The sequence below is a fragment of the Silurus meridionalis genome, chromosome 16 (genome assembly GCF_014805685.1).
Source record: "Silurus meridionalis isolate SWU-2019-XX chromosome 16, ASM1480568v1, whole genome shotgun sequence".
In the NCBI taxonomy this organism is placed as follows: domain Eukaryota; kingdom Metazoa; phylum Chordata; class Actinopteri; order Siluriformes; family Siluridae; genus Silurus; species Silurus meridionalis.
Window position 1 is genome coordinate 16,559,454 of NC_060899.1, and position 27,500 is coordinate 16,586,953.

Genomic DNA, 27,500 nt, shown 5'->3' on the forward strand with positions numbered 1-27,500 from the left:
TGAGTGAGTGAGTGGGTGTGTGTGTGTGTGTGTGTGTGTGTGTGTGTGTGTGTGTGTGTGTGTGTGGTTGAAACATTTAAAAAGCACCCACTGGCTCGACACCACAGAACCTTCACCAGCACATCAGGACTGAGGAGCTGCTCACAGGTAAAACCTCTTATCTTACACTCTTCTGCTGCATTCACACACTTTTCCACAGCAGTCTGATCTCTATGCAGCGTTATTATCGAGTCTGATCTTTATGTACAGTGGCGTCTAATGTTTATGCACAGTTATAATGGTGTCTGATCTCTAGGTAGAGTTAAAATAAAGTCTGATCTCTATGTACAGGTATAACAGAGTCTAATATTTATGTGCAGTTATAATGAAGTCTGATCTCTATCCACAGTTATAACAGAGTCTGATCTCTATGCACAGTTATAATGGAGTCTGATCTCTATGTAGAGGTATAACAGAGTCTGATGTTTATGTACACTTATAATGAAGTCTGATGTCTATGTAGAGGTATAACTGAATCTGATGTTTATGTACAGTTATAATGGAGTCTGATCTCTATGTATGGATATAATTGAGTCTGATCTCTATGTACAGTTATAACAGACTCTGATGTTTATGGGCAGTTATAATGGAGTCTGATCTCTATGTTTAGTTATAATGGAGTCTGATCTCCATGCAGAGTTATAATGTAGTCTGATCTCTATGCAGAGTTATAATGAGTTTGATGTTTATGTACAGTTATAATGGAGTCTAATCTCTGTGTTCAATTATAATAGAGTCTGATCTCTAATAAGTTTCAGTATAGTGCTGTAATACCAGAGTCTGATCTATGAGAGTATCTGTGTCGTACAGGAGGGTAATAATGGAAATGCAGTTCTCTGTGCTGTTGCTGTGTGTGTTGAGGATCACTGAAGGATTTCCTGTGAGTAATAAACTGCTTTATTTACTCATTTAGCTGACACATTAACCTGACCTTAACACGTGACCTTAACACGTGACCTTAACACGTGACCTTAAAACGTGACCCTAACACGTGACCTTAACATGTGACCTTAATACGTGACCTTAACAGCGCACTTTAAAACTGTGAAACTATCACTGTTAGGTTTCCTCCCAGTTGAGTTTGGCTCCGTCCCAGTCCTACACCCTCCTGGTCCCTGTTAGTGTTCTGGGCTTGAATGGACCACAGGTGGTTCTGGTACCAGTAAACACTGACTGGACAGCACAGAGGAACCAGAACCCAGCAGCTCGGTCTGAACAGACACACACACTCACAGAAGCTGAGCAGCAACACGTAAGTGCTGAGATAGAGATGTTTTCTAGGTGTTCATAAATTCTTGGTGTTAAAACGGGTTCTCGGTTCCACAGATGAACAATCGGGACTTGGTGGAGAATCAGAATGTAAACCGTCCATTCCTGCAGCTACCAACAGTCTCGCCTGATACGCCCACACCTGAGAATCCCCTCCCACAGGGGCAGGTCAGAATTCTCTTATTATATTTATCTTACTGGAATAAAAAAAGAGAATGAGGAGAGGATGTGAGGGAACGAGGGTTTACAGCTGCTATAACACAAGTGACAACAGGAAGTTGCTTCACAGAACATGGAATGTAATTAAAAATGGATAAAAACATTACAAATTCTTTAATAAATAAATATTAAAATTGTGGGTAAAGTTCTGTGAAGTTAGAGCTGTACATGCTCAGAGCCGTGCTGCTCTCTGGACTGGACTGTAACACTGCTCTCATATAATAATGTGTGGATTCACATGAAGGTGCTGCCCGTGTGGAACTCCATTCCTGGTGTGGTCCCTCTGCAGCCTGGAGCGGTGTGTACCACACGCACACACACACACACACACACACACACACACACACACACACACACACACACACAGTCATAGGATCATGGTCATTAGTCTCCACCTCTCTTAAATAAGTTCCCTGTTGTGTAGAATGGACAAGTGTTGTTCCCTGTATGGACGCCCCCTGCTGGAGGAGCAGCTGGAGGAGCAGCTGGAGGACAAAGACAGGTATTAATGCACTTACCACAAAGATTATGTGTGTGTTTGTATGTGTGTGTGTGTGTGTGTGTGTGTGTGTGTGTGTGTCTAACTGTACATGTGGTGTGTTTCAGGTGGTGTCGGTTGCTCAGACAGCAGCACTGGTGAGTTACTCTGCACAGGGTTAAAGCTGAAACACAGATTTCACACACACACACACACACACACACACACACACACACACACACACACACACACACACACACACATATATATTAGGTACTTCTTGAGGCGATTTATCCTGTACATTTCACTACGCTGGCTGACTTTAAGGTAGTTAATGCTGGTGGTTGTCACGGTAACACTGCATGTATATTTATTATTTTTATATAAAATATGTGCTAAAATACATTTTATTTTTGTTTAATGTGACGTCATTTTCTTTCAGTCCAATTCAGAAAGTTCCGAGGAGGGAGATGCACAGGTACCGGTCCAAACATGTGCACACACACACACACACACACACACACACACACACACACACACACACACACACACACACAGAATTCTCTTTTTACTAAATCAGTTTAAAGACATTGTAGTAAATTTTCTCATTCTTCTCTCGTTTTTTTTCTCCCTCTCTCTCTCCCTCCCCTCTCTGTCAGGTGATCTATATTTTGCCGGTTAGTGCTGAGATCTCAAACATGGGAATAATGGAGGGTGTTCAGGGAGCTGTGGATCCCAAACTCACCCCTGACCCCAATCCCAACGCTAACCTTCACTTTAAACCCAACCCTAACCCGAATCCTGAGTCTAACCCGGGTCATCTACAGTTCCACAACACCCCCGCTCCCAGCACCGCTCCCAGCCCTGTCCTTCCTGCAGGCGTCCAGGACATAACTGACCCTCTAGGAAAAGTGCCCCCTAGTGTCAGTGCAGGTCAGAGCACACAGACAGGAGGCACTACGACTTCCTGTAAACACAAAGCTGAAGCAGCTCATGCCAAAGCTAACAAACCAGTGCTGTAACACACAAACACACACACATACACAATTAACAGTATTTGTATCATTTCTATTTGTAATGTTTATTAGTTTATAAATTATAATTGAAACAATAAGATTTTAATAAAGTCACTCTGTAAAATATCACATGCTCATCTCATGCATTTTATTTCAATAAATTTATTATTTTCCAGTGATGGCTTCTTCTGTATCAGCTCTACATGCCGGATAGTGTGTGTGTGTGTGTGTGTGTGTGTGTGTGTGTGTTTGTTTCACCTTGACCACATTACAATAAGTACAGTGAGGATTACTGGCTCATTAGTCCAGGTTGTATCTGTTGTGTCAGCGATCCACTGATATCACATAATCCTATTATGTTACATTATACACACACACACACACACACACACACACACACACACACACACGTCTAGCCATACACTTGCTTACAGGTACAAATAATGTGGTGAAAAGTTTTTTTAGATAATTAATTTGATTAATAAATAAACTACAGCGTGATTATTAATTTAACTCTGATTACTTGCACATAATCTCACACACACACACACACACACACACTGAGGAGATACTAATGATAGTCAGTCTAAACCTTCCTGTATATACAGTTTCATTTAGTGTAAAAACTAGAGCCACATGCTTGCAAGACAGATCACTATGGCAAAGGACGAAATCTAGCTAGAAAATTGAACCTTTCCTGATCTTGTTCTTGAAAACACCTGAAATACGAGACGCAAATCCAAACACGTGATCGCTGAGCAGATAACGAGAGAGAAGTGACAACCTGGACGTCTTAACGTTAAAAATGATATCTGAGAAACACTAAAGTTGTTCTATTGAACATTTCAGTGTGTGTCAGACCGCTTCAACTAAGGAAGCACTGAGGATTTCAGATGTGATTCCAGATGTGTAGATTTTTTTTTTTTAATAATTCATTGTTCATTGTCAATTTAGAGGTTAACAATTTCATATTTATTTCATATAAAGCTTTTTGACTATTTATATATATTTATCTACATTCCATAATTATATATTTCATCTATTTATCTTTTTGTCTGTCTGTCTGTCTGTCTGTCTGTGTGTGTGTGTGTGTGTGTGTGTGTCTGTCTCAGCTGTTTTAATATGAACCTCATCCATATTTAGAGTCTCTAATGTATGTGTATGTGTGTGTGTGTGTGTGTGTGAGTGTGAGTGTGAGTGTGTAAGTATGTGTCCATTCTGTCTAATCCCCAGTCTCACTTTCCCCGTGTGTAATCCTCAGCCAGTTGGATGGAGGCCATGACATCGGCAGGCAAAAAACACCAAAATCTGTTAAATTAACACTCTCATTGCCTTTCCGGTGTGTGTGTGTGTGTGTGTGTGTGTGTGTGTGTCTGAGAGGATGACTGTACGGACATGTCACTGTGATGGAGGACATGTACGCAGGTGTGTAGTGGATTAAGTGAGTGTCAGGTGAGTACATTATTCCATGTTCCACACTTTACAGAATTTACTGATTAATTTATTACGATTCAGTAATTTTTAATTTACATCCTGTTTTAAAGGTTTATTCTACATGTAGAGATGATTTTCAAACTATACAGGTGTTTTACAGTGTTATTTTATTAAAGCAAAGATGAAATAAACTTTAATCTGTAAATTGAAAATGTTATTTCTTATATTATTATTATTTGTATTACTATTGTATTATTAATAATTTATTAATATATTGAAGGAATTTATTTCATTTCCACAGTTTTCACATGATTACTGAAGCATTAAAAACACATTCACAGCAGCTCTTAGTTCTGATAAACAAATTTTAGACTGTTGATAAAAATATCACTGTTTAAAATAATAAAAATAATTCTTTACATTCTCTATTTTGCTTTTTTTGGTGAAAGTACATGAATAAAATAAAAAAACAAATCTATTTATATCCATAACGATTATTTAAAATGCACAATCTCAGTTTGGTAATGACCTCGGTTTAAGTGATTGATTGACAGGTGGCTCGGCCAATCAGCTGCCATGTCTTTAGTCAACTTACTGCAATCAATATATTCAAACATGCCGTAAATACATGCTCTCATGTTTCAGCTTTGAACTTTGCCTTAGAAACATCTATCACAGCAGTGCTGATTCATTCAATTCCAACACAATAATATTTTGATTGACAGGTGGTTCAGCTAATCAGCTGCCATGTCGAATAGCGTGAAGCCACTTGTCCCTCCCATAATCCTCCTGGAGGGGGTGGAGGAGGTTCTCATGGGGGACACAGAGGATGTGATGTGAGTGACGCTTCCTCTTACGGATCAATTCTGATCACTGAATATACACATATTTTATATTTAAGTTTTTGGTTAAAAATGTTGTATCCTTTTATTCGATTTTTCGCTGTTTGCTTAATTATTTATGATTGTACTGATCACTCAGTGTGATAACCAATATCTGTGTTACTAAACAGGCTGAAGTTTCTGAATATTTGTGTGTGTGTGTGTGTGTGTGTGTGTGTGTGTGTGTGTGTGTGTATTGTCTAAAGGAAGACGCAGCGCTCAGGTGCTGGTACACTTTTTAACATTAACAACAGCAACAACAATGATGAGTGAGTAACACACACACACACACACACACACTTTACACTACACAACTATACAATCAAGAGAATAATACACACAGTCATACACACAGACACAATGTCAGACAGCACACCTAACACACCGATATGACACGTGCAGTACGTGCTGCTCTGTTCCTCTGTTGCAGAGGGGAGAAGAAAGAAAAAAAGAAGAAAGAAAAGAAGCAGAAAAAAGAGTAAGGAGAGAATCTCTGTTTCTCTGATTGTGTTATGTTTCTGAAGTGTGCGACTGATTGTGACTTTTTTACTGCAGGAAAAAAGAGAAGAAAGAAAAGAAGGAGAAGAAAGAGAAGAAGAAAGCCAAAGAGCAGGAGGAAAAAGAGAAGGAGAAGGAGAAGGAGAAAGCCAAGAAAGAGGCGTAAGCATTGTGTTATACATTATAACCATGTGTTCTGAGAGAATGTGTGCTGCTGATTCACTGTTTCATTTTGTTGTTGTTGCTGGTCAGACCCAAGGAGATTTATGTGATCGATCCTGCAGGAAACATGTACTACAACTGGCTCTTCGTCATCACCTGTCCTGTCATGTATAACTGGGTTATGATCATCGCCAGGTACAAAACACTGCTGTTACTCAGCACAAACACAAAGTTCTGTTCTGGTTCCCGGGTCAGGGCTTACGCTTCTCTCTTCTCTTCTTTAGAGCCTGTTTTGAGGAGTTGCAGCACGATTATTTGATATTCTGGTTCATCACAGATTTTCTAGCAGACCTGGTTTACCTGGCAGACATGGTGTTCAGGACGAGAACAGGTGAGCACACCGGCGAGACTCTTATACTCAATAATAACTGCAGCGAGGAGGTTCCTGATCCTGATCCTGATGTGTTATTGTAGGGTACCTGGAGCAGGGCCTGCTGGTTAAAGATGAAAAAAAGCTGCGAGATCGATACATAGAGAGTATCCAGTTCAAGCTGGACCTTATTTCAATGATTCCCACGGACATTTGTTACCTCCTTGTCGGGCTCAACTACCCTGAGATCCGCATGAACAAGCTCTTCAGGGTTAATCGCCTCTTTGAGTTTTTCCAGCGCACGGAAACAAGGACCAACTTCCCCAACGTCTTCCGAATCTCCAACCTTGTCATGTACATCGTCATCATCATCCACTGGAACGCTTGCCTCTACTACTCGTTCTCCAAAGCTATCGGGTTTGGCGCTGATCGATTCGTTTATCCGGATACTACAGACCCAGAATTTGGCCGTCTGGTGAGGAAATATGCCTACAGCATGTACTGGTCCACCTTGACTTTGACCACCATTGGTGAAACTCCGCCTCCTGAGAAGGATTCTGAGTACTTCTTTGTGGTTACAGATTTTCTAGTGGGTGTTTTGATTTTCGCTACAATCGTCGGTAACGTGGGTTCCATGATCACAAACATGAACGCAGCGCGAGCGGATTTTCAAGCCCGGATTGACGCCATCAAGCAATACATGAGTTTCCGTAACGTGACCAAGGATTTGGAGAAACGTGTCATCAAATGGTTTGATTACCTTTGGACCAATAAGAAGGCTGTGGATGAGAGGGAAGTTCTCAAGTATCTTCCAGACAAGTTAAGAGCAGAAATTGCCATCAATGTGCACCTGGACACTCTGAAGAAAGTCAGAATCTTTGCAGATTGTGAGGCAGGACTTTTAGTGGAACTTGTGCTAAAGCTCCAGCCGCAGGTTTACAGTCCTGGTGACTACATTTGCAAAAAAGGTGATATTGGCCGTGAGATGTACATCATCAAAGAAGGAAAGCTTGCTGTGGTAGCTGATGATGGAATCACACAATTCGTTGTCCTGAGCGACGGAAGCTACTTTGGTGAGATCAGCATCCTCAATATCAAAGGCAGCAAAGCAGGAAACAGAAGAACGGCCAACATACGCAGCATCGGATATTCAGATTTGTTCTGCCTTTCCAAGGATGACTTGATGGAGGCGCTGACCGAGTATCCGGATGCAAAGGCTATGCTGGAGGAAAAGGGGCGGCAGATCCTCATGAAGGTACGAGGACTGCAAATTAAAAAAATACTAAATAATAAGATAAATAAAATACTAGATTTTTTCAGAATTTGTGATGTGATCAGCAGGAAGTAATGACCTCCTTGGCCTTAGATCCTTTACCATGAGAACTTTCTTAAAACCATTAGGACTGGTCTTCTACTGTATGATTAATGTAAGGCTAAACATCAGAGAAGTTTTTCATCTCAGCATGCATCCTTGTACCTTCTGAGGACCCAGATAGGTTCTTAAGGAACTCATGTACCATACCTGCCATTTACATAATCAATAGTTTATTTACTATATAATAAGTATTTACTATATAATGTATCATAATGCATCATTTGTGTATGTTTTAAAGGACAACCTGTTGGACCTTGAGGTGGCAAAGCAAGGACCAGACCCCAAGGACATGGAGGAGAAAGTTCTAAAGATCGGCACGGTGTTGGACGACATGCAGACGCGTTTCGCCCGTTTACTCGCTCAACACGAGGCCACGCAGAGCCGCCTGAAGAGACGCGTTGCCAAACTGGAGACCAAAATCACCACCTCCACCGGGATCACCTTCACCGAGACGACTGGAACAGAGGAGAAGAAAGAAGAGAAGTAAAACAGTGATGGGAAAGAGAAGTGACTCTGTGGATTTCAAAACAGCAAACGAGGGGGTTAAATAAAAATGGACATTATAAAGAAGAGAGAGAAAGAGTTTAAAAGTTTTACCAGACACTGTTAAAACAAAGCTTTCATTTCATGTGAACAAAGAATCCAAACTAAATCCAGAACTATTCTGTATCCCGTGAAATGATTGTAGTATTTTATTGCCATCTGAAGCATCATCACGTTTTTAATTAGACAAACGTAACAAAACTTATAACACCATTGTATGGGTTGTATTATATTGAAGGTGTTTAAACTGTAAAACATTTGATTTCTTTTGGACATGTATGTATAGATATTTTAATTCAAAATCTGAATGAGCTCTAAACTGTTTGACAACAAATAAATTATTGTGTGAAATTTTATGCTAGCTCTGAACTAGCTCGCTGCTCTCTGTCACTGTGTGTAACCTCTTAGCTAGGTACTTTTTTAACTAAATAATTACTGAAATTAAGTTGATTTCGGTGTTAATGGCAGGGGGTTAAATATTATTGCGTTTATTAGTGAAATATAATAATTTGTGTAATATAATTTGCACCGTTGCTACACAACGGCGCTCAACGATCGTGAAAGGGCGGTCTGTTCAAACTTTCGCGCATGCGCGGTTTAACAAGGAGCGCGAGAAGGGAGAACAGCGAACGACACGTTGCGCTTCCGATCTGGAAACAGGAAGCTGTATTTTTTCAAGTCTACTTTCCCCCATCTACTTAAATGAAAAACGAGTCAGCGAAGGACTTCTCTTCCCGTCGTCCACCGCGTCTCTAAACACTGCGCATGCGCACAGCTTGTGGCGACCCAGCTACCTCAGGTCCTCATGAGCTTGTGATACAGAACGGTAGGTCCAAAGAAATGAATCATTTCAGGGAATGATTTCAGCGCTCCTTCGCAGCGCAGTACCGCGGGGAATAAAGAGATGTGCGGGTTTTAATCCTGTAGCGGATTCGCGAGTATTCCGAAACTTAGCGGGCTAGCAAGTTAGCTTGGGGAGTTCGAATGACTAGACCAGCAGTATACGGGTTGATTTTTTTTTTTTGGTCCCTAGCCATTTTCCAACATGTCCCGCCTCTCGTTTTCCGATTGGCTAATAACTTGTTCACGAGCACGTTGCTTGTGAAGGCGTCCAATCATCGTAGTGCTTGTGGCCATATTCCGACAGTCCCCGCCCTCTTTTTTCTAGCTCTCTCGGTGGGGGCGGGGACTGTCGGAATATGGGTGGGAGATGTTAATAGCGCCTGAGTGAATTTGCTGTATATTAGTGGGATTTGGTAATAAATTTGGTAATAAAACACAAGCATTTTTATTAGATTGTATCTCAAATATTCACTTGAAAACATAATCTTATTTAGCCTACTCTATATAATGTACTATTTAACTAATGAGTGTTTTTCCCACTTTATATGTTATTTGAATTTCCGTTACCTAGGCAGCCGACATGGAGCCCGCTTGGCGACAGCAGGGCCGAGGTCGTGGCCGGGGTCAAGCTTCTGGCGATGCGTCGTCATGGCGACCTCAGAGGCAGGAGGTTGGCGGCGGGCGAGCGGGGCGAGGGAGGGCCGGTTCTGCCGCCACAACGGTACCCAAAGCAGAACCTTCCCCTGGGGCAGGTAAGTGTGTCATTTCTTCATCATCATCATCATCATCATCATCATCACCATAACACACACTTCACACACGCCTAACTCCCTGGTCCACATCTGGTCTCCAGATGCATCCTCTCAGTCCAAATTTGATGAGATCAGGAAGTCCAACCAGGCTGCTGCTCAGCGATTGGCTGAGAGACAGTACAGCTCCTCCTCCTCCTCTGATGATGATGATGATGAAGATGATGAAGAAGAAGGTGGAGTGCTTGGGAAGCGAGGACGTATCTTGGAGACGACGTTCACTACGTACACCAGTCAGACAGGTCGGAGCAAACCTTAAACATTTTACTGAGTTTGGGCTTAAAAGTAATGGCACCCTTGTGAAGTCAAATCCCACAAGTTTAACACTCCAGCATCTGTCTCATGAACCCAAAATGTGTGTGTGTATGTGTTCAGAAGGAGACATGTCAGACCTGCAGAGAACTCGTCAGTACCTGAATGAGGCATTTCAGTCTGGAGCCATTACCTGCCTCATCTGCATCGCCTCGGTGAAGAGAACCCAAGCGGTCAGAGAGAGACACACACACACACACACACACACACACAGAAAACCCATTCAGGAGTCATTACATTTTCTGTTCTCATCCTGTTCCCTCTCAGGTATGGAGCTGTGTTGGATGTTATTGTATCTTCCACATTCCCTGCATTCAAAAGTGGGCTAAAGACTCCATCTTCCTCGTTTCCTCAGTAACGGATGAAGATTTTGGGAAGAAAGAACACCCCTGGCCCTGGTGCGGAAATGACTAATCAGAGCACAGCTGGATTACACCTAGTACATACACTGGCCAATCAGAGCACAGCTAGATTACATTGAGCTTTCTTTCTTCCTCTCTCTGTCTCTCTCTCTCTCTCTCTCTCTCTCTCTCTCTCTCTCTCTCTAGTCCTAAGTGTAGATATCAGTACACCCCTCAGCAGACTCCCACTCGTTATTACTGTTACTGTGGGAAGGAGGTGGAGCCTAAACCTGACCCGTGGCTCCTCCCACATTCCTGCGGACAGGTGTGTGATCAAGAGTTTAAACCTCCATGTGGACATCGCTGCCTTCTCCTCTGCCATCCAGGTACACACACACACACACACACACACACACACACACACACACAGTCATAAGTGTGTACAAGTTTGTATGTAACATTTATTTCATCATTTTGTGTGTGTGTGTGTGTGTGTGTGTGTGTCAGGTCCTTGCCCTCCGTGTCCGAAGATGGTGAGTGTGTCGTGTGTTTGTGGAAAAGCCGCCCCTGTGCCACGCCGCTGCAGTAATAAAGCCTGGACTTGCGGGAAGATCTGCGGTCGCACTTTACCCTGCAGGATACACAATTGCGCACACAGCTGTCATGCAGGTAACACACACACCTGCACAAATCCCTGTCATGCAGGTAACACACACACACCTGCACAAATCCCTGTCATGCAGGTAACACACACACACCTGCACAAATCCCTGTCATGCAGGTAACACATACATTCCAGGTCACACTCGGGCATCTGCAGGACACACCTGTCTCTCAGGCCAGGTACAACATACACCAGGTAACGGTCTGTTTTCGCAGGTGAGTGTGAGCCGTGTCCAAGAGTGAGTTTGCAGAAGTGTGTGTGTGGCAGAAAGAAGGCGGAGCGTCAGTGTGCCATTCCTGTGTGGCACTGTGATCAGGTGACGTCTTCGACATTTTTGACATTTTTGTACGTATAGCGTCCCTTCTTTCACGTATGTAGTGTAACCTCCTCACGTGTGCAGGTGTGTGGCCGCCCGTTGCCCTGCGGGAACCACACGTGTGAGCGAGTATGTCACACAGGTGTGTGTGGAGAATGTCCTCGTGCAGGGAACCGCACCTGTCCATGTGGCAAGAGCAGTGAGTGTACACACACACACACACCTGCATATCATAGTGCTTTATTAGTTTGTGGGTTTAATGCGTGTCCATGTGCGTGTCCGTGTGTGTGTGTCAGAGTGTGCATTACCATGTACAGCTGATGTTCCTACCTGCGGTGACACCTGTGATAAGAAGCTGGACTGTGGCTTACACACCTGTTCCATGCGCTGCCATAGAGGAGCCTGTGAGACCTGCCGCCAGGTATGCGCGCGCACACACACGCACACACACACACCTTTATACCCATGTGTGGCCTCTATCCAGTGATTCAGGTTTCACCACTAGGGGGCATTTTGTAACTGTGTGTGTGTGTGTGTGTGTGTGTGTGTGTGTGTGTGTGTGTAGGAGGTGGAGAAGCAGTGTAGGTGTGGGCGCTACACCAAGCGCATGCCCTGCCATAAGGAGTATCTGTGCGAGTCTAAATGCACCCAGATGCGCAGCTGCAACAGACACCAGTGCAAGAGGAAGGTGAAAACACACACATACAGTCACACTTCATTCCTGTAATTCACACACACTTTCGTAATGTTATCCTGGAATAATCAGTCTCTGGAAACACTTTAGTTAAAACTGTGTGTGTGTGTGTGTGTTTGGTTGTAGTGTTGCCCGGGTAACTGTCCACCATGTGATCTGAACTGTGGCAGAACACTGGGGTGCCGGAACCACAAGTGCCCCTCTGTATGTCATCAAGGTAACACACACACACACACACACACACACACACACACACCATAAATACACAGCAGTATTAGAACACACCCTGTGTGATTTCTACACAATAACACTAATTATTATTCAGCACTGATATTTTAGCAATTTGACCTTTTATATATGTGTGTGTGTGTGTGTGTGTGTGTGTGTGTGTGTGTGTAAAAGATAAGCATGTAGACGAGAGGTCAGCAAGTCATAGTGTATAGGTCATCTTACCTTGATTTTAATTACACGTTTGTCTCTTTGTCAGTCATTGTCTGTGTGTGTGTGTCTGTGTGTGTGTGTGTGTGTGTGTGTGTGTGTGTGTGTGTGTGTGTGTGTGTGTGTGTGTGTGTGTGTGTGTGTGTAAAATGGTACGTTGTGTACAGAACTGAAGTGTGTGTTCTTATCAAAATGTCAGCACACTGCGGCGCTTATGAGATCAGTCAGAGTTCAGTCCATCTCATTTCAAAGGCATAAAGTGTACCGCTAAACAAACTCTACTAATAAACTCATTATACACACACACACACACACACACACACACACACACACACACTTATCTTCCATGACTATGTCATGTTTTAGGCTAGTAACTCAGAAACCTTCTTAGGAACCCTCAAACCGTCTTTCAAAAACTTGTGACCCTTTTCAGGATCCACACAACCCTTGTCTGGAGTCCTGTAACCTTCACTGGAAACCTTCTGAGAAAATGGCCTCATTAAGCGGCTCATGGTTTCTGCAGTAAGGCTTGTCCATGCCTCAGACTGCGGTTCCTCAGAAGTTTCCTGTGATGTCTTGAAGAGCTTCTTTAGTTCATTGGCGTGTTAGAGTATTTAATGTCGTTCAGATCCTCAGCAGGTTCCTGAAGCTGAGTTGAGGTTCATCACTGTGTTTAATTCATAGTTGTTGTAATCCACGTGAACTAAAATATATTTTGTTTTGCATCCCAGATTATAGTATGCTGTGTGTGTGTGTGTGTGTGTGTGTGTGTGTGTGTGTTTCAGGGAGTTGTTACCCCTGTCCAGAGGTGGTGCAGGTCAAGTGTGCATGTGGTTCCACATCTCTTAGTGTTCCATGTGGACGAGAGAGGAGCACCAAACCTCCACGCTGCAAGGAGATTTGCAGGCACGCACACACACACACACACACACACACACGCATACTTCTCAGTGTCATGATTGTGAGGTATGTTGTGTAATTTTCTATTAATTTATCCTGTGTGTGTGTGTGTGTGTGTGTGTGTGTGTGTGTGTAGGACTCCTCCATCGTGTCATCACCCCTCCCGTGAGCAGCACAGGTGTCACTTTGGGGCGTGTCCTGCGTGTAAGCAGGTGTGTCAGCTGCCTTTACCTGGATGTACGCACCTGTGCCAGGCACCATGCCATGACCAGGTGCTGCTCAAACCCAACAATCGGGTAAGATGCATGCGCAACACACACACACACACACACACACACACACACACACACTTATCTGTATTGCACACTACTTAAAACAAATCAGTGTTGTATATTACACTTGTGTATTGTGCACAGAAAGTTTTCCCCCGTTTCCTGTGTGTGTGTGTGTGTGTGTGTGTGTGTGTGTGTGTGTGTGTGTGTGTGTGTGTGTGTGTTTTGGAAAGAGGGAAACGTTTACAACCAGCTGGTCTTGATCAAATGTGTTCTGTGCGATGTGACTGTAGATTTCTCACTGTGCCTACTCTGTGTGTGTGTGTGTGTGTGTGTGTGTGTGTGTGTGTGTGTGTGTGTGTGTGTGTGTGTGTTTTGTGTAGGTTCAGTTAGCAGGTCCATGGGAACAGCAGACCGCTCCAGCCTTTGAGTTTAAGGCATTACCTTGCCCTAACTGCCAAGTGCCCATACCCACGTATGTACACACACACACACACACACACACACACACAGCATGGTAGGAGTATGGCAGCGTGTTCACTTTTATGTTTTGGTTATATTGATGTTGAGAAAATACATACACACACACACACACACACACACACACACACACACACAGGCACACTCCCCCTTAAACAATCCTCCACAGTACCAACTGTGTGTACAAAATATTTATTCACTCTTTTATTCACTCACTCCTTCACTCACTCACTCACTCACTCACTCACTCCTTAACTCACTCACTCACTCCTTAACTCACTCCTCACTCCTTAACTCACTCACTCACTCCTTAACTCACTCACTCACTCCTTCACTCCTTCACTCACTCCTCACTCCTTCACTCACTCACTCACTCACTCCTTCACGATCTCACTCGCTCCTTCACTCACTCACTCCTTCACTCACTCGCTCCTTCACTCACTCGCTCCTTCACTCACTCGCTCCTTCACTCCTCACTCACTCCTCCTTCACTCACTCACTCACTCCTTCACTATCTCACTCGCTTCTTCACTCACTCACTCCTTTACTCACTCAATCACTCACTCCTTCACTCACTCACTCCTTCACTATCTCACTCGCTCCTTCACTCACTCGCTCCTTCACTCACTCACTCCTCACTCACTCACTCACTCACTCACTCACTCCTTCACTCACTCACTCACTCCTTCACTCACTCATTCTCTCACTCCTTCACTCACTCACTCCTTCACTCACTCACTCCTTCACTCACTCACTCACTCGCTCCTTTACTCACTCACTTACTCCTTCACTCCTCACGCCTTCACTCTCACTCACTCCTTCACTCTCTCACTCACTCCTTCACTCTCACTCACTCCTTCACTCACTCACTCCTTCACTCACTCACTCACTCCTTCACTCACTCATTCTCTCACTCTCACTCACTCACTCCTTCACTCACTCCTTCACTCACTCACTCACTCCTCCTCCTCCTTCACTCACTCACTTACTCCTTCACTCCTCACTCCTTCACTCTCTCACTCCTCCTTCACTCTCTCACTCCTCCTTCACTCACTCACTCCTTCACTCTCTCACTCACTCCTTCACTCACTCACTCTCTCACTCACTTACTCCTTCACTCACTCCTTCACTCACTCACTCACACCTTCACTCACTCACTCCTTCACTCACTCCTCCTCCTTCACTCACTCACTCCTTCCTCACTCTCTCACTCCTTCACTCACTCTCTCACTCCTTCACTCACTCACTCGCTCCTTCACTTTCTCACTCGCTCCTTCACTCCTCACTCCGTCCTTACTCTCTCACCCACTCACTCCGTCACTTACTCTCTCACCCACTCACTCCTTCACTTACTCACTCCTCCTCACTCACTCACTCCTTCACCTCTCACTCACTCACTCCTCACTCCTTCACTTACTCACTCCTTCACTTACTCACTCCTTCACTTACTCACTCCTTCACTTACTCACTCACTCCTTCACTTACTCACTCCTCCTTCACTCCTCACTCACTCACTCACTCACTCACTCACTCACTCACTCCTTCACTTACTCACTCACTCCTTCACTTACTCCTTCATTTACTCACTTATTCATTCACTCACTCCCTCACTTTCTCACTCACTCTCTTTTACACACTCTTTTACTCCTTCACTCACTGCTTCACTCAGTCTATCACTCTTTTACTGTGTTAGTTAAGTGCCTTTGTCTCTTCTTCTTTTCACCCCAAGTTATTCCTCTCCCCCATTCTCCCTTCCTCCTTCTCATGTGATGTGTGTGTGATACACTTCTGTGCCTCATCACCCAACACCTCGTGTGGAGATATGATGGATATTTATACACGCAGGTGATTTATGGGTTACGGTGTGATGATGTGAAGGATGAAGTGTTCGTGTCAATGTTACATGCAGAATCATGTCCACGTTTGAGAGAGTGCAGACTTGTGCGTGTGTGTGTGTGGGCGTGTGTGTGGGTACCCCTTACTGTGAAGCTGCACAAGAAACTAAATAATGATGGTGACATGTTGTATATTTGTCTCTCCACAGGGCTTGTCTCGGGGCACATGAGGTAAACACACACACACACACACACACACACACACACATTGAACACATCTGCTGGTTAGTGTGTGCGGTTTTCACTGTTTTACTTCCCTGGTAATGTTTCATCCATTTTTTATAAAAAAAAAAAAGCTTCTGGATTCACATCTCGCACTCACACACACTTTGCGTCATGGTGGGTGTAGCTGCTTCTTGTTAAAGATGTATTAAAGTGTGTGTTTGTGTGTGTGTATGATGCTAGTGGGAGTGTATCAAATGTAGGTGCATACCAGATGTAGCACACACACTAATACACTGTATGTGGCTGTGTGGTGTGTTAGATAAGGCTGAAGGTCAACGCCAGAGACATCTCTCGGAAATGCCACCGTGTGTGTGTGTGTGTGTGTGTGTGTGTGTGTGTGTTACCTTAATTATTCTGTAACAACAGAGATGGTACACCACCTTATCACTTCATTTTGTCAACAGGCTGCTGTGAAGCTTTATATGATCACATGACCACATAATTAAAAAGTCTACTCGCCTTTTTACCAACGTTTGGAATAACATGGCAGTTTGGTGACCAATCAAAGAGCAGCTTTACCAAAAAACAACGTAGATTTGCTGGTGAAAAATATTTGCAGATGAGTTTGGATTCAATATCATGTGAATCTGTCTCGCGTTTATCTCCATGTTAGATACCTAATCAGCTGTATGAGTGTTGCCATGGTTACGCTTGGTGTGTTGTGTGAAAGCTGCGTTATGTAACTGCCACACTCTGATGATGAAGATATGTAGGGGCGTCTGGGTGGATCTGTTTGGGTTCACGTCTCTTAATTAACAAAAACAGCTACAGCTCCCAAACACACACACACACACACACACAGTTGTGACATTACTCAGCAGTTCCAGAAAGTTCCATGGTTCAGTGATCAGCTCTGATTGATGATCTGAAGCTCTTGTTTGAATGTGTGTGTGTGTGTGTGTGTGTGTGTGTGTGTGTGTTTTGTTTAATTTAGGTGAGTCCAGTACTGTGCCATGTACGTGGGCCGTTTTCATGTGGCCGTGCATGTGGAAGAACTTTGACTTGCGGAAACCACAGCTGCCGCCTTGAGTGCCACGCTGTGACCTTTGACCCCAAGAAGGAGAAAACCAAGGTACGTCACACACTCATCTCTCTGATTTCTCTTGCTTTCTTTATTTTGGCTCTATGACATGTCTCTGTGTGTGTGTGTGTGTGTGTGTGTGTGTGTAGGCTGGAAAGGAGTGTGAAAAATGTGAAGAAGGCTGCTTGAAGCCCCGCCCCTCCGGATGCCCCCATCCATGTGCCCTCCCCTGTCACAGTGGAGACTGCCCCCCCTGCACTCAGATGATCAGACAGCGATGCCACTGCAAGATGTCCAACCTGTACATCGAGTGCCTGTGAGACACACACACACACACACACACACACACACACACACACTGGGGCGGTGTCTACACTAATCCCAATAAATCTGAAAATGGTGATTTTGTCTAAAAATGCTTCACGTCCAATCTTACGTTTTCGATCGTTTCCCAAAAGTTGTTGATTCACACTGAAAGATCTGAAAACGCTTACGTCCCTGTACTGCTCAAGTGCAAACCGTAAGACACTCATTTCCACCTGCCCTTCATTCACGTTCTGGCTTTTTGAAACGTTGCAGCTACGACTAAAAACAAGGGTAGCGTTTTTGAAAGCCTCCATTTTCAGCGTTCAAACTTAAGCACAAAAACCTTTTCAAATGTATCCACTTTGGAAGCGTTTTTAAAAACGTCCTTTTTTTTTTTTTACTCCGTCTGTGTGGACAAAAGCCCAGAAAAATGGCTCTGAGATATAACCAATGCTGATCAATGATTGATCAATCACAAAATGGTCTTAATAGTGACTTCAAATGCTGATATATAGCTCACATTGTGTGTGTGTGTGTGTGTGTGTGTGTGTGTGTGTGTGTAGGAAGCTGACCACTGCTGATGATGAAGGTCGAAAACTGCTCACGTCCTGCAAAAACCAGTGTCCTAAACAGGTTTGTGTGTGTGTGTGTTATCTGTGTAAATATCCTTTTGTAGTTTCACACCTTTTGTCTTATCAGAGTTCCGAGCGTTCTTCTTGCTCTCAACTCTGTCTGTCACACCCTGTTAACTCTGTGTGTGTGTGTGTGTGTGTGTGTGTGTGTGTGTGTGTGTGTGTGTGTGTGTGTGTGTGTGTGTGTGTGTGTGTGTGTGTGTGTGTGTAATGTAAATAGTGCAGTCTGTGAGAGAGAAAGGTTTGCTAACAAAGAACTTTGGGTCATTCCAGACCCATAAAACCCAGTGTTCCTAAACATTCAACACTCTTTCATCTTTTTACACACACACACACACTCACTCTCTCTCTCACTCTGTCTCTCTCTCTCTCTCTCTCAATCTCCTTTCAGATCTTTTCCCCTCAGTGTCTCTCTCTCTCTGTTTTCTCTCCTCCTGAGTTCCAGGCTTGAGGAACACTCATGAGGAACATGAGGAAGAACAGATGGATGGTGTACATCTCTGCTTTTTGACATGTTTATTTTGCTAAACTGATTTACTCCTCATATTACGTTTCTTTTTATTAATTTCCTGGTTCACATTATATAATCTTGTGTATATTTTATTGAATTTTGTGGTGTGAAATATTTCACATCGGTTTGTAGAATGATCATCTGACTCCTTCCCACATCATCACATTACATTATGGTTCCTCAGTTCCTCATAATCTGTAGATAAATCATTCTGATTAAGGAGGGTTTGTGTTTCTGGAAGTCATGTGAAGCTTCAAGAAGATTCAACATCATTTTCAATGTTAAAATAAATGATGATGATTATCCAATCTCCAAAATGAACCTGGGTGTAAATCTCTGAAAGCTTCTGGAGCTGATGGTGATGCTACCTTACTGATTATTTCCTGTGAGGATCTGTTTATATGACATGACTTTACCATTAGATCATTGTATTGCAATAATTTGTGTGTGTGTGTGTGTGTGTGTGTAGCTGAAATGTGGGCATCGCTGTAAGGAGCTCTGTCATGCAGAAGAGTGTGAGGAGAACTGCAACCAGAGAGTCAGAGTCAAGTGTCCATGCAAAAGGATCAAAAAGGTATACACACACACACACACACGATTTAGAAGATCCTTTCAACGTTCCCTGTCGTCACAAGCTTGATACTTTGGAGCAGTACAATTATATAATCATGATATCGTGATCTTTGTTGAAATATTGCAATATAAATATTTTTAACCGTATTTCATAACATTACCCCTATATAGCCACTATGTCCCCGTGTCCTCACTACGCCTCAACGTCCTTACTACATCCCCGTGTCCTCACTACGCCTCCACGTCCTCACTACGCCTCCACGTCCTCACTATGCCTCAACGTCCTCACTATGCCTCAACGTCCTCACTATGCCTCAACGTCCTCACTATGCCTCAACGTCCTCACTACGCCTCAACGTCCTCACTACATCCCCGTGTCCTCACTACGCCTCAACGTCCTCACTATGCCTCAACGTCCTCACTACGCCTCAACGTCTTTACTATATCCCCGTGTCCTCACTACGCCTCAACATCCTTACTAGATTCTCACTACATCCCTGCGTCCTTACTATGCCTCACTACGTCCCTATGCCCTTATGTCCTCACGATGTCTTTGCGTCCTCACTAAATCCTTACGTCCTCCCTACATCCCTGCGTACTGGGTCCTACATTCCAGTGCAAAATTGACCGTCGAGTTTCTGCGCACCCGAGCCATGCGTTGTTTTTAATCTGCTGAGTCGGATAATGAGTTTATGGTTTGTCCTCCTCCACACTGAGGTTAATTGTGTTTACAGGTGCACAGATGTGCTGCCGTTATTAACCTCCCGAGTTGCTGCTTTGCTCCACATTCCTGCTGTACTTGTGTTTCAAACACACACGCACACAGGCAAAATCACAGAGTCTCATTATTCTCAGCACACACTTGGCCATAAATCTGACTCGTCTCTCCGTGTGTCTGATGAAGTGTCACTGAGAAACACAAAACATCTTTACAAAGTCGCATCTATTTATCACTGAAGGTTTAAAGCCATCAGCGCTGAAATGATTTATGGGTGTTTCGTAAAAAGCTGAGACGAACAATCGCCATACAATAGACACATGAAAAAAATCTTTTCTTTTTTTCCCCTCTTTATTTCTCGTTCTTCAATTGAGAGACCACACACACACACACATATATACACACACACACACGCACACACACACGGAATTCCTAATGAGGACATTGGAAGAAGACTTGTATTAGAAGAAGTACATAGCAAGGACACTGATTCGTCATTACTGATACCTTTAAAATAACTGTGTGTGTGTGTGTGTGTGTGTGTGTGTGTGTGTGTGTGTGTGTGTGTGTGTGTAGGAGTTTTCCTGTTCCCAAGCCAGACAGGAGGAGAATCTGCTGATTTGTGATGACACCTGTAAGGACCTACAGAGGAAATATGCTGAGGTAACACACACACACGCACACATATATATATATATATATATATATATATATACACATATAGAATAAGAAGTGAGTGAAATATAATTTTCTATTAATGCACTCACTCTGATGTCTTTGGTACAGTAAGAGCAGGTTTAGATGTGGTGAAGTTTTCTGTGTGTGTGTGTGTGTGTGTGTGTGTGTGTGTGTGTGTGTGTGTGTAACTAATGGCCCCGTATTTTTAGTTTCCCCCAGGGGCAGCAAAAAGCACAACACACAATAGTGCATTTTACACCCAATCACCATGGCAACTAATTATACTCAGACACACACACACACACAACAGTCCATCTGATACACTAAAAAATTTCCCTGGAGAAAAAATAGAAATGAATTGTGTGTGTGTGTGTGTGTGTGTGTGTGTGTGTGTGTGTGTGTGTGTGTGTGTGTGTGTGACAGGCTCGGGAAGCGGAGGAAAGAGCGATCAAAGAGGAAGAGTTAAAAAAGCAGCAGGTCATTTGTTTATTTTTACCATGAACACTATCTTACTAATATTATTCTCACTGTACTGGGTACTTATATTTGTGTGTGTGTGTGTGTGTGTGTGTGTGTGTGTGTGTGTGTGTGTGTGTGTGTTCATCTTAGGCCGAGCTGGAGGCCTTTGAGAAGCGACAGAAAGGAAAGCGGAAGAAGAACAGGCGCAACACCGAGGTGGAGACAGACGAAGGGGTGTGGCTTAAATACAGGAAGTACTTCCTGGTGCCTGTGTGCGGCGTCCTATTAGCTATTGGAGTGTTTTATCTGCTGCAGGCCAGCTAGAGCATCACCAAGATCACCATGCTCTCTTTCTCGCTCTCTCTCTCTTTCTCACACACACACACACACACACACACACACACACACACACATGAACACAGGAGTGCAGGAACATGATTGACAGTTGTGTAGCTCCGCCTCCTCGTCCTGGAAGTTCAGTGGTCCACATTGTACACCAATATTGTCGTTTCTCCTCCGATCTGACGTTCCATCAGATATCAGAGGCGTGTGTGTGAATTCTGGAACATCAAAAAGCTGCAGAATCACATCTCATCAAGCGTGTGAAGAACCCACACAGTCTTTCAGACTTCTCTCTGGAGAACATCTTCAGGAACCAAACTCATCTCTCATTATCAGTGTCTTACAGCCCTGTGTGTGTGTGTGTGTGTGTGTGTGTGTGTGTGTGTGTGTGTGTGTGTGTGTGTGTGTGTGTGTGTGTGTGTGTTCATCTTAGGCCGAGCTGGAGGCCTTTGAGAAGCGACAGAAAGGAAGCGGAAGAAGAACAGGCGCAACACCGAGGTGGAGACAGACGAAGGGTGTGGCTTAAATACAGGAAGTACTTCCTGGTGCCTGTGTGCGGCGTCCTATTAGCTATTGGAGTGTTTTATCTGCTGCAGGCCAGCTAGAGCATCACCAAGATCACCATGCTCTCTTTCTCGCTCTCTCTCTTTCTCACACACACACACACACACACACACACACACACACACACATGAACACAGGAGTGCAGGAACATGATTGACAGTTGTGTAGCTCCGCCTCCTCGTCCTGGAAGTTCAGTGGTCCACATTGTACACCAATATTGTCGTTTCTCCTCCGATCTGACGTTCCATCAGATATCAGAGACGTGTGTGTGTGAATTCTGGAACATCAAAAAGCTGCAGAATCACATCTCATCAAGCGTGTGAAGAACCCACACAGTCTTTCAGACTTCTCTCTGGAGAACATCTTCAGGAACCAAACTCATCTCTCATTATCAGTGTCTTACAGCCCTGTGTGTGTGTGTGTGTGTGTGTGTGTGTGTGTGTGTGTGTGTGTGTGTGTGTGTGTGTGTGTGTGTGTTGCCATGTCATCCAAATGAATTAGAATTCTCTGTTAGTTAGATTGTTTATCTTTTTAATTCTAAATCATCTCGGTTGTGCGTTTGTGTTATAAAAGCTGAATCAGCAGATTTCTGTTTGTTGTAACTGAGATTAAAGAAAAAATGTGAGTTCCTAAAACGGAAGATTTGTTATTGAGCATTTAGAACATGTCATGAATAAGTTCCGTTTAAATAAATGATGTGAAATCTGATTTCCACCGAACGTGTGTGTGTGTGTGTGTGTTTTAGTTCTGGTCATGTTCTCCTGGCACTGTGGTCACTAAACGACTGGCCAGGCATGTGGTCCTGGAGACGATCTGCACCACCGCACCGCTGTGTGAGGGGGTGCCGACATTTTCGCTCAACTCGCCAACTGAAGCTGCGAAGAACAAAGAGGTCACATCTCACCGGGTTCCATCTTTTCAGCTTCAGGGTCGATCTTTACAAACGAGTCTCTGTGTGACGAATAGGGGAGCTGCGCGCGCGTGTGTGTGTGTGTGTGTGTAGCCACAGATAATATACAGATAAAACGATCTCGTTAAAGTTCTAGTGTTGTGCTGATCCTCAGTGGGCGTGTCTGACACGGCCAGCAGGGGGCGGAGATAAACGGGCCGTTATGAGCGCGAGGAAAAGGTTCGCGCGCCGGGTTGTAATTAAGAAGTGTGTGAGAGCGAGAAAAGTGAAAAGGGAGCAAAAGACAGGCAACACACACACACACTTCCTGCTCCCTTCTTCCATTCTCCATCCACCTGTCCACCCGGCGTCTTTCGTGTTTCCTCCCCGCGGGTCTACATGTCCTCCACGGAGAAGCTGCGCGCGCTCAGCCTGGAAGAGCCGCGCGAGACAACCGCGGTAAGGCGCACGCACGCACGCGCACACACACACACACGATGGAAAAATATCTGGATTTCTATTTTGTATAAATAGTTAAATACGGAGTTTTGTCCGGAGAGCGAGCGCGCGCGCGCACAGAAACCTCTCCACGGCACGGTTCAGTCTGAGCACCGAGATCTCGCGCTCCTCCACAGCACGCGCTGCTCTCCTGGTCCGTGTCGAAGTTAGTGACTGGTGTGAAGGTCTCCGTGTAGAAAGACCACTCAAAACATCTAAATACACACACATTCTTACTGGTGCTGTTTGGTTCCTCATACCCTCAGGTTCCTCAGTGGTTCTTTAGATGGTTCCTGTGTTTGCAGGATAATGTAGATCTTTTGAAGTACTTTTTTCAAGTTTAACGTGTTTAGTTTATTTATTTATTAATCAATTTATTTATTTTTTGTATATTTTATTTTTATTATTTATGAAATGTGAAATTTGTGGTTTGTGTAATTATTAAAGTGATAAATAATCATTTAAATGAACTGAAGTTTCCGTGTTATAAATACGGCAGTGCACAAACCAGACCCAATGGTTCGAGTGAAATAGTTAAAGACACGGACTGGTGTTTGTGAGCAGAGTGTGACTGAGTGTGACGTAGCTGCAGTCACACGAGCGCACTTTCCTGCGCGTGCGGTTCTGCACTCTTTCACTGTTTAACCTCCAGCTTTTAGGACTTATGATGACATGGATTTACAGTTGTGCAGCATCTTTTGTGAGCGTTTTGATCTTTGCTGTGGTGTTACTGTATCATCTCTGTCACAGTGCTGTAATGTCACTGTAACGGTGCTGTAACAGTGCTGTAATGTCGCTGTAACTGCTGAAACAGTGCTGTAATGTCGCTGTAACGTTGCTGTAATGGTGCTGTAACGTCACTGTGTCTGTGCCATAATGTCGCTGTAATGTCGCTGTAACGTTGCTGTAATGGTGCTGTAACGTTGCTGTAATGTCACTGTAACAGTGCGGTAACGTTGCTGTAACGGTGCTGTAACGTCACTGTGTCTGTGCCATAATGTCGCTGTAACAGTGCAGTAATGTCGCTGTAACGGTGCTGTAATGTCACTGTAACGGTGCTGTAATGGTGCTGTAACGGTGCTGTAATGGTGCTGTAACATCACTGTGTCTGTGTCATAATGTCGCTGTAACAGTGCAGTAATGTCGCTGTAACAGTGCTGTATCGGTGCTGTAACGGTGCAGTAATATCGCTGTAATGTTGCTGTAACGGTGCTGTAACGGTGCTGTAACGGTGCTGTAACGGTGCTGTAACGGTGCTGTAACGGTGCTGTAATGGTGCTGTAACATCACTGTGTCTGTGTCATAATGTCGCTGTAATGTTGCTGTATCGGTGCTGTAATGGTGCAGTAATATCGCTGTAATGTTGCTGTAACGGTGCTGTAACGGTGCTGTAACGGTGCTGTAATGGTGCTGTAACATCACTGTGTCTGTGTCATAATGTCGCTGTAATGTTGCTGTATCGGTGCTGTAACGGTGCAGTAATATCGCTGTAATGTTGCTGTAACGGTGCTGTAACGGTGCTGTAACGTCACTGTGTCTGTGCCGTAATGTCGTTGTAACAGTGCTGTAATGTTTTCATATTACATTTATACGTTTAGGCTGAAATCACTGAGTCTTTCTGTAAAAACTGCACTGTAATAAAGTAGAACTAATATATTGTTGTTTTAAAAAATCACATTTCCCCTGAGAAAGCCCTCATCATTAAACATCTCCTCTACATTTGAAGTCCTGAACCTTTCACACTGCAACACTGACTAGTCCGGTTAGTAGTAGCCTCCTGTGGTGTGTGGTTTGGGACACAGCCTGTCCTTCTCGCACACTGCCGGTGTAACTGAGGAGACTCACTGCTTCAGCCCCATTTTTTTTCCTCCACACCCTAAAAATAGTCCGAGCTCTGAGCTGTGGAAAGTGTTAAGGCGAAACATACCTGGTTAAAAATAAGCGGCCAAACTGGAGGGGCATTTGAGTCCTAACAACCCCCACCCCACCCCACCCCACCCCACAATCAAATCCACCACACACATTAAACTCTGACTTGTGTCCAACAAAAAGTCATATTTAGCGAGTGCCTGTAGAGCAGTTTGGCGATTGGGAGATTGTGGGACAGTCAGAGCGCAACTCAGACATTCAGCCACTTCCTGTACTTACTTTATAAATATAACTGTGGGCTCTGGGCTGCTAAACACTTTTTAATAATATGGAACTCAACCAAAGTCACTTCCTGTGATTACAGAACCTGCTGTGGATCTGCTGGATATACAGTTACACCGACATTTACAATAAACACCAAATCCCTCTTCGTTTATATTCTACAGAATATCGGATGCATCGAAATGCATCGGTTTAATTAGTCGGTCTGATCGTGAAAGTCATGGAAGTCCCATTAGAACTGGATACACACCAATCACACGCTAATCACACGCCAATCACATGCCAACCACACGCCAATCACACGCCAACCACATGCCAATCACACAGCAATCACACGCCAATCACACGCCAATCACACGCGAATCACATGTCAATCGCACGCGAATCACATGTCAATCACACGCCAATCACACACGAATCACATGTCAATCACACGCCAACCACACACGAATCACACGCGAATCACATGTCAATCACACGCCAATCACACGCGAATCACATGTCAATCACACGCCAACCACACGCCAATCACACGCCAATCACATGTCAATTACACGTCAATCACACGCCAATCACATGCCAATAACACACCAATCACACGCCAACCACACACATGCATGTAGCAGGTCAAATCCCCCTCTGACTTGTACCTAGTAAATGTAAGTAAATAAATGAATACTAGTTTATCATTTGTTTGTTATTAGACTGTTAGAAAGTTCTTGTATATTTATGTATTGTTTATTATGTACACTGGTTTTCTCACATGTGACTTTTTAACAAGATTGGTTTATTTTTTTATATATATTTGTAGGGGTCACATTTATTGGTTAATTCATTAATTAATTGTGTTTTCAGTTAGTGGTTAATGAGGTACTAATGATTATGTGAACTTTATAATGATAAGGTGATGGTGATGATGATGATGATGATGATGAAGATTATGATGAAGATGAGGATGATGATGATGATTATGATGATGATGATGATGATGAAGAAGATTATGATGATGATGATGATGAAGATTATGATGATGATGATGATGATGATGAAGATTATGATTAAGATGAGGATGATGAAGATTATGATGATGATGATTTGCTCGTCGGGTTTGTCTTTAACCAGTGTCTTTAGGACCCAACATGCGCGTGCACTGAGACTCCGAGCGCTTCTGTAAAAGAAACGGGAGCGAAGGAGAGAGAAAAGACTTAGAGAGGGGGAGAGGGAGGGAGGGAGGGAGAGAGAGAGAGAGAGAGAGAGAGAGAGAAGGAAAGGGTAAGGCAGAAGGAGTGAAGAGAACACGAGGAGTATTTGCGTGTTGTCTCGGTGCTGTAGCGCGCGCTCTCCGTGTGTGTGTGTGTGTGTGTGTGTGTGGTTCCGGTACCAGACACCGGGGAGTTTTCCTGAGTTCCAGTGACGGTCATGTCGGTACACAGCACCGGTACCTGTTAGATCTGTGGAGGGTGAGGAGGAGAAAAGTCTCTGCTTTTCATCTTTATACAGAGAAATAATCTACACATTCTTCATCATCATCATCATCATCATCATCATCAGAATATTAATGAGTATTATAATAATAATAGTAAATGCAGCCGTGTTGTACTTATATATGATTGTGTGTGTGTGTGTGTGTTACAGTATTAATATTATACAGTGTTTATATTTATTTGATTGATTATTGATGCTGA

General features: G+C 43.8%; 4 protein-coding genes across 4 annotated transcripts in view; all 4 read left to right on the plus strand.

Moving 5' to 3' along the window:
• si:ch211-149b19.4 (uncharacterized protein LOC100149596 homolog) overlaps window positions 1-3,150 on the plus strand; it is a 3,260-nt gene extending 110 nt beyond the window's left edge. Inside the window, exons 1-9 of the mRNA XM_046868897.1 lie at window positions 1-147; window positions 850-919; window positions 1,103-1,291; window positions 1,366-1,476; window positions 1,772-1,825; window positions 1,952-2,029; window positions 2,134-2,163; window positions 2,448-2,483; window positions 2,665-3,150. The exon at window positions 1-147 is cut by the window's left edge and continues 110 nt beyond it. Of these exons, the coding sequence (XP_046724853.1) occupies window positions 860-919; window positions 1,103-1,291; window positions 1,366-1,476; window positions 1,772-1,825; window positions 1,952-2,029; window positions 2,134-2,163; window positions 2,448-2,483; window positions 2,665-3,027 (921 nt within the window). The 5' untranslated portion in view covers window positions 1-147; window positions 850-859 and the 3' untranslated portion in view covers window positions 3,028-3,150. The remainder of the gene's footprint in view (window positions 148-849; window positions 920-1,102; window positions 1,292-1,365; window positions 1,477-1,771; window positions 1,826-1,951; window positions 2,030-2,133; window positions 2,164-2,447; window positions 2,484-2,664) is intronic.
• A 1,019-nt stretch (window positions 3,151-4,169) lies between these two features.
• cnga1b (cyclic nucleotide gated channel subunit alpha 1b) lies at window positions 4,170-8,640 on the plus strand. Its single transcript, XM_046868899.1, is given in 10 exon segments — window positions 4,170-4,473; window positions 5,181-5,291; window positions 5,543-5,605; window positions 5,767-5,814; window positions 5,892-5,996; window positions 6,087-6,191; window positions 6,281-6,387; window positions 6,471-7,621; window positions 7,980-8,165; window positions 8,167-8,640. Coding segments are annotated over 9 exon segments (1,980 nt in total). The 5' UTR covers window positions 4,170-4,473; window positions 5,181-5,202; the 3' UTR covers window positions 8,293-8,640.
• A 279-nt stretch (window positions 8,641-8,919) lies between these two features.
• On the plus strand, window positions 8,920-21,784 carry nfxl1 (nuclear transcription factor, X-box binding-like 1). The gene is made up of 23 exons (XM_046868871.1): window positions 8,920-9,110; window positions 9,699-9,879; window positions 9,981-10,178; window positions 10,312-10,421; window positions 10,516-10,646; window positions 10,797-10,975; window positions 11,097-11,258; window positions 11,469-11,569; window positions 11,654-11,768; window positions 11,866-11,990; window positions 12,135-12,257; window positions 12,390-12,480; window positions 13,487-13,607; window positions 13,738-13,897; window positions 14,257-14,348; window positions 16,398-16,419; window positions 17,408-17,545; window positions 17,644-17,810; window positions 18,364-18,433; window positions 19,413-19,517; window positions 20,811-20,897; window positions 21,336-21,389; window positions 21,522-21,784. Exons 2-23 carry the CDS (start codon window positions 9,708-9,710, stop codon window positions 21,693-21,695), a joined length of 2,697 nt encoding a protein of 898 aa, XP_046724827.1. The 5' UTR covers window positions 8,920-9,110; window positions 9,699-9,707; the 3' UTR covers window positions 21,696-21,784.
• A 1,545-nt stretch (window positions 21,785-23,329) lies between these two features.
• Window positions 23,330-27,500, plus strand: part of corin (corin, serine peptidase) — a 23,226-nt gene continuing 19,055 nt past the window's right edge. The window contains exon 1 of the mRNA XM_046868898.1: window positions 23,330-23,625. Coding sequence (XP_046724854.1) covers window positions 23,566-23,625 — 60 coding nt within the window. The 5' untranslated portion in view covers window positions 23,330-23,565. The remainder of the gene's footprint in view (window positions 23,626-27,500) is intronic.